This window comes from Arachis ipaensis, chromosome B06, assembly GCF_000816755.2.
Source record: "Arachis ipaensis cultivar K30076 chromosome B06, Araip1.1, whole genome shotgun sequence".
Lineage (NCBI taxonomy): Eukaryota > Viridiplantae > Streptophyta > Magnoliopsida > Fabales > Fabaceae > Arachis > Arachis ipaensis.
Genome location: NC_029790.2, coordinates 7,338,913 through 7,346,245, shown reverse-complemented (window position 1 = coordinate 7,346,245; position 7,333 = coordinate 7,338,913). Strand labels below are relative to the sequence as shown.

The window sequence follows — 7,333 nt, the reverse complement described above, 5'->3', positions numbered from 1 at the left end:
AAGACTAATTATTTATTTTTTTATATAATTTCAAGGACTCGTTATTATTTTATTTTTTATTTTAGCTTTAGTGTTATTTTTTATTTTTTGGTTGGAATTATAATTTACTTGAAGGAGAAGTTTAAGTACAAAGAAATCTGTAGATGCTTTTTATTTTACTTCACTTACATTAAGTACAGTAGCATATAGGAATATTACTCCTCGTTCAAAGCTTTTGCATCTAGTATTATTCAAAGTTTCATACAATACTTTTGCATCTAGTATTATTCAAAGCTTCATACATCTAGTAGGATGTCTTTGATAATTTTGAATAAAAAATACAATTAAAAACATCTTTTTTAATATAAAAAAATTTAACATAACGATTAATAATCAATAAATATTTTTGGATTCTTATTTTTAAAATTTTTAAGCAATACATGACCAAACTAATTAACTAAAAATATAAAATAGCAATAATACCAAATAAAAAAAGTACTTAAAAGTAAAAAATTTTTAAAATCATAGCCCAAAATGAACACGCTTGCAAAAAAGGAAGGACAACTGAAATTAGATGTTGCCATCATGATGGTGGATTTCCACCATTAGCTTCCATCTAAGCAGCAGTTTCAAGATCTTTATCACTGGCTGTTAAGGAATGATGAGAGGGTTGAGGGTGCTGGGGTTGGCGGTGTCGAATACCATTGGTAAAGAACAGGCGACGAGAGGAGGAGGGGGCTGGGGTTGGCGGTGTCGAATCCCGCGGATCGACTGCGGTTGCCGAGGGAGGTGAGGGTGCTGGACTGACTGGTGGCGACGAGGGTGCTGAGGTGGGCAGTGTCACAGATCCTGTAGGTAAGGACCGGTGGTGACGAGGGGGTAAAGGTGCTGGAGTTGGCGATGTCGGATACCACTGGTAAGAATCGACTGCAGGCGACAAGGGGGGTGAAGGTGCTAGACTGACTGGTGGCGACGAGGGTGCTGGGGTTGGCGGTGAAGGATCCCGTTGGTAAGCACTGACTGTTGGCGACAAGGGTAATGAGGGTGCTTGGGTTAGGGATGACAAAATTCCCCGAGACGCGGGTATCCCTGCTGGGACTGCCCTGAATGGGGATCCGATTGTGGGAAATTTTTTTCCGCGGGAATGGGATGGGAGACAAAATTTTCCCGAAGCAAGCGCGGGGACCCGAGCAGGGATCCCCACCACATCCCCGCTATTTCCCGAAATTTATGAATTTTTTGAATTATTCTTTAATAGTCTATTTCTCATATATGTTTTTTAGTCATTTCTCACACACATATATAGAAACCCAAAACTCCTAATCTTTATTTTCATAACCCCTCTACAATTCAGAGATCCCTAAGGCTGTCCATACTCCATCCAAACCTCTCTGCGGCCATCCCCTCGTCACCCCTTCGCACCGCATCGTCACACCTCACCGTGCCATCATCCTTACTGCATCGTAATTTCTATTTGCGGTGTTCCGTTTCGTAACTCTACCGTCGTATCCATTCTCCTCTCTGTTGCCGCGTCTCCCACCTCGTCCACTGCTTTTTCCTTTGACTTGTCGTTGCGTCCCCCCATTGCGTTATTTCGAAAGAAGTCACCATCGTGTCATTTAGACTTTTTGCATAAAATCTTGCAGTTTTTGTATAAGATAAATACTTGTAGCTCTATTCATATGGAAATTAATAATTAGTTATAACTATTATGTAGATGGGGAATGGGGCGGGGATGAGGAGCAGGGAGACATCCCCCGCCCCCGTCCTGCCCCATTGACATCCCAAGCTGTGGTTGACGGCGTCGAATACCACTGGTAAGGATCGATTGCGGGTGACAAGAGGGATGAAGGTTCTGGACTGACGGGTATCCAACACAGCCAACTCCAGCACCCTCATTCCCCTCGTCGCCACCAGGCAGTCCTTACCAACAGGATCCGTCACCGCCAACTCCAGCACCCTCGTCGCCACCAGTCAATCTAGCATCCTTACTGGTATCAGACATCGCCAACGCCAGCACCTTCACCGCCACCAGCGGGATCCGACACTGCCAACCCCAGCACCCTCATCGCCACCAGTCAGTCCACCACCCTCGTTGTCCGCAGTCGATCCAAATCTACAAAGAAATTTGTAGATACTTTTTATTTTATCTCAGTTACATTAAGTACAGTAGGATATAAGAATATTAGTCTTCGTTCTACATGGATTAAAATAGGAACTATTTTTGTATCTCTTTGTTACTTTTTGCATCTAATATTCTTCAAAACTTCATACAATACCTTCTTCTAAAGTTAGAGTCATGCATCATTACAACATTTGCAGCATGCATACCAAATAGGTAGATAGTTGAGAATAAGTTAGTCCGAAAAGTAAAAATTTGTTCAACCGTTGTTATTTTCTTCTTAGTTATTGATAGCGAAACAATTATGACATATTTTCTAGAGGATATAAGTGTTTTTGATATTTGGCTATAACTTCCATGACAACCGTAGGTTACGGTGATTACTCATTTAATACGGTTGCAAGAAGGTGTATTTTAGCTATTTAGATTGCATTTAATGGTTGATACATATAGTTATATAACTTCATATCTAACAAGTCTTATCCGTCTACTTTGACTTGTATCTTATAAATTATTTTTAGTATTGACTATACTGCAAAAAATATAATTTGAAAAGAGTGATGAGTATATTTTAAAAATTTATAATATTTTACTTTGGTAAAAAATTATTTGCCCTAAAATCTACAAAAAGTAATTTTTTAACAAAATAAAATATTATAAATATATAAAATATACTCATCACTCTTTTCAAATTATATTTTTTGCACTATAGTCAATAATAAAAACAATTTACAAAATAGGATTCAATGAAAAAGAACAAGACTAGTTAAATGTGAAGTTACATAACTATATGTAACAACACTGAATGCAATCTAAATTGCTGAAATACACCTTCTACAACCGTATTAAATGAGTAATCACCGTAACCTACGGTTATCATGAAAATTACAGCCAAATAAAAACTATCAAGAACACTTGTATTCTCTAAGAAATAGGCCATAATGATACCGCTACCAATGACTAAGAAGACAATAACGATTGAACAAACTTTTACTTTTTGGATTAACTTATTCTCAACTATCCACCCATTTGGTATGCATTGTGCAAATGTTGTAATGGTGCATAGTTCTAAGTTTTTAAGAAGGTATTGTATGAAGCTTTGAATAATATTAGATGCAAAAGGTAACAGATACAAAACTAGTTCCTATTTTAATCCATGTAGAACGAGGAGTAATATTCCTATATCCTACTGTACTTAATGTAAGTGAAGTAAAATAAAAAACATCTACAGATTTCTTTGTAAACTTTATCTTAAACTTCTCCTTCAAGTAAATTATAAGTCCAACCAAAAAATAAAAAACAACACTAAAGCTAAAATAAAAAATAAAATAATGAGAAGTCCTTGAAATTATATAAAAAAAATAAATTAGTCTTTAAACAATACATGACCAAACTAATTAACTTAAAATATAAAATAGCAACAATACCAAATAAAAAAAGTACTTAAAAGTAAAAATTTTTTAAAATCATAGCCCAAAATGAACACACTTGCAGAAAAGGAGGGACAACCGAAATTAGATTTTGGATTTCCACCATTAGTTTCCATCTAAGCAGCAGTTTCAAGATCTTTATCACTGGCTGTTAAGGAATGATGAGAGGGTTGAGGGTGCTGGGGTTGGCGTTGTCGAATACCATTTGTAAAGAACAGGCGACGAGAGGAGGAGGGTGCTGGACTGACTGGTGGCGACCAGGGTGCTGAGGTGGGCAGTGTCAGATCCTGTAGGTAAGGACTGGTGGCGACGAGGGGGTAAAGGTGCTAGACTGATTGGTGGCGACGAGGGTGCTGAAGGTGTTGGGGTTGGCGGTGAAGGATCCCGCTAGTAAGCACTGACTGTTGGCGACAAGGGGAATGAGGGTGCTTGGGTTAGGGATGAGAAAATTCCCCGAGACGCGGGTATCGCTGCGGGGACTGCCCTGAATGGGGATCCGATTGTGGGAAATTTTTTCACGCAGGGATGGGATGGGAGACAAAATTTTCCCGAAGCAAGCGCGGGACCCGAGCAGGGATCCCCACCCCATCCTCGCTATTTCCCGAAATTTATGAATTTTTTGAATTATTCTTTAATAGTCTATTTCTCATATATCTTTCTTAGTCGTTTCTCACACACACATATAGAAACCCAAAACTCCTAATCTTTATTTGCATAACCCCTCTACAATTCAGAGATCCCTAAGGCTGTCCATACTCCATCCAAACCTCTCTGCGGCCATCCCCTCGTCACCCCTTCGCACCGCATCGTCACACCTCACCGTGCCATCATCCTTACCGCATCGTAATTTTTATTTGCGGTGTTCCGTTTCGTATCTCTGCCGTCGTATCCATTCTCCTCTCTGTTGCCGCGTCTCCCACCTCGTCCACTGCTTTTTCCTTTGACTCGTCGTTGCGTCCCCCCATTGCGTTATTTCAAAAGAAGTCACCATCGTGTCATTTAGACTTTTTGCATAAGATAAATACTTGTAGCTCTATTCATATGGAAATTAATAATTAGTTATAACTATTATGTAGATGGGGAATGGGGCGGGGATGAGGAGCAGGGAGACATCCCCCGCCCCCGTCCTGCCCCATTGACATCCCAAGCTGTGGTTGACGGCGTCGAATACCACTGGTAAGGATCGATTGCGGGTGACAAGAGGGATGAAGGTTCTGGACTGACGGGTGGCGACGAGGGGGTGAAGGTGCTGGGGTTGGCGGTGTTTAGCGATGGTGGTCCAACACCACCAACCCCAGCACCCTCACCCACCTTGTCGCCACCCGTCATTCCAGCACCCTCACCCCCTCGTCGCCCGCAATCGATCCTTACCAGTGGTATCCGACACAGCTAACCCCAGCACCCTCATTCCCCTCGTCGCCACCAGGCAGTCCTTACCAGCAGGATCCGTCACCGCCAACCCCAGCACCCTCGTCGCCGCCAATCAATCTAGCATCCTTACCAGTGGTATCAGACATCGCCAACGCCAGCACCTTCACCGCCACCAGCGGGATCCGACACTGCCAACCCCAGCACCCTCATCGCCACCAGTCAGTCCACCACCCTCGTTGTCCGCAGTCGATCCTTACCAGCGCGATCCGACACCCCCAACCCCCGGCACCCTCCCCCTCTCGTCGCCCCCAATCGGTCCTTACTAATTGTATCCGACACCGCCAACTCCAGCACCCTCAACCCCCTCATCACCACCGATCATTCCTTAACAGCCAGTAATAAAGATCCTGAAACAACTGAATAGACGGAAGCTAATGGTAAAAATCCACCATCATACATCTTATGTCGGTTGTCCTACCTTTTCTGCAGGTGTGTGTTCATTTTCTGTTATCATACATTGTATTTTGGCTATGATTTTGAAAATTTTTTTCTTTTAAGTAATATTTTTATTTAATATTATTACTATTTTATATTTTAAGTTAATTAGTTTGGTCATACATTATTTAAAAATCTTAAAAATAAAAATTCAAAATTATTTATTGAGTATGAATCATTATATTAAATTTTTTTATATTAAAAGATATTTTTAATTATAATTTTTTATTCAAAATTAAAAAAAATATTAAAAAGATATTTAGAATAATTAAAGAAATCAATTCTAATTTTGTAATTATTTTATTAAAAAAATTATTTGAAATAAAAAAATTAATAAACATGTAATTAAAATATTTTTTAAATATAACTCTTTTATTATTGTTTACATATTTACTAATTATTTATTCAATTTCAGGGACATCCTACTATTTTATTTTCTATATTAACTTTATTGTGTCTTTTTTTTTTATTTTTTGGTTGGGATTATAATTTACTTGAAAGAGAAGTTTAAGGTTAAATTTACAAAAAAATTTGTAGATGCTTTTTATTTTACCTCAGTTACATTAAGTACAGTAGGATATAAGAATATTAGTCTTCGTTCTACATGGATTAAAATAGGAACTATTTTTTGTATCTCTTTGTTACTTTTTGCATATAATATTCTTCAAAACTTCATACAATACCTTCTTCTAAAGTTAGAATCATGCATCATTACAACATTTACAGCATGCATACCAAATAGGTAGATAGTTGAGAATAAGTTAGTCCAAAAAGTAAAAATTTGTTCAACCGTTGTTATTGCCTTCTTAGTTATTGATAGCGAAACAATTATGACCTATTTTCTAGAGGATATAAGTGTTTTTGATAGTTTTTATTTGGCTATAATTTCCATAACAACCGTAGGTTACGGTGATTACTCATTTAGTACGGTTGTAGGAAGGTGTATTTCAACTATTTAGATTGCATTTAATGGTTGATACATATAGTTATATAACTTCAAATCTAACAAGACTTATCCGTCTTGTTTGACTTGTATCTTGTAAATTATTTTTATTATTGACTATAGTGCAAAAAATATAATTTGAAAAGAGTGGATATTTTAAAAATTTATAATATTTTACTTTGGTAAAAAATTATTTGCCCTAAAATCTACAAAAAGTAATTTTTTAACAAAATAAAATTTTATAAATATATAAAATATACTCATCACTCTTTTCAAATTATATTTTTTGCAATATAGTCAATAATAAAAATAATTTACAAAATACGATTCAATGAAAAAGAACAAGACTAGTTAAGTGTGAAGTTACATAACTATATGTAACAACACTGAATGCAATCTAAATTGCTGAAATACACCTTCTACAACCGTATTAAATGAGTAACTACCGTAACCTACGGTTATCATGAAAATTACAGCCAAATAAAAACTACCAAGAACACTTGTATTCTCTAAGAAATAGGCCATAATGATTCCACTACCAATGACTAAGAAGACAATAACGATTGAACAAACTTTTACTTTTTGGATTAACTTATTCTCAACTATCCACCCATTTGATATGCATGGTGCAAATATTGTAATGATGCATAGTTCTAAGTTTTTAAGAAAGTATTGTATGAAGCTTTAAATAATATTAGATGCAAAAGGTAACAGATACAAGACTAGTTCCTATTTTAATCCATGTAGAACGAGGAATAATATTCCTATATCCTACTCTACTTAATGTAAGTGAAGTAAAATAAAAAGTATCTACAGATTTCTTTGTAGACTTAAACTTCTCTTTCAAGTAAATTATAACTCTAACCAAAAAATAAAAAACAACACTAAAGCTAAAATAAAAAATAAATTAGTAACAAGTCCTTGAAATTATATAAAAAAAATAAATTAGTCTTTAAAAATATGAAAACAATAACATGTTAAAGAATTATTTCT

At 36.8% G+C, this 7,333-nt stretch overlaps 2 protein-coding genes and 1 pseudogene across 13 annotated transcripts in view; 2 read left to right on the top strand and 1 right to left on the bottom strand.

Moving 5' to 3' along the window:
* The window catches only part of LOC107645600, a 28,153-nt gene that overhangs the window by 4,729 nt on the left and 16,091 nt on the right, over positions 1-7,333 (bottom strand). The gene's annotated exons all lie outside the window — the stretch shown is intronic.
* On the top strand, positions 4,803-5,228 carry LOC110263684 (non-classical arabinogalactan protein 31-like). Its single transcript, XM_021105412.1, has one exon. The coding sequence runs from the start codon at positions 4,803-4,805 to the stop codon at positions 5,226-5,228; it is 426 nt and encodes a 141-aa protein (XP_020961071.1).
* On the top strand, positions 5,850-6,500 carry LOC110263132 (annotated as a pseudogene).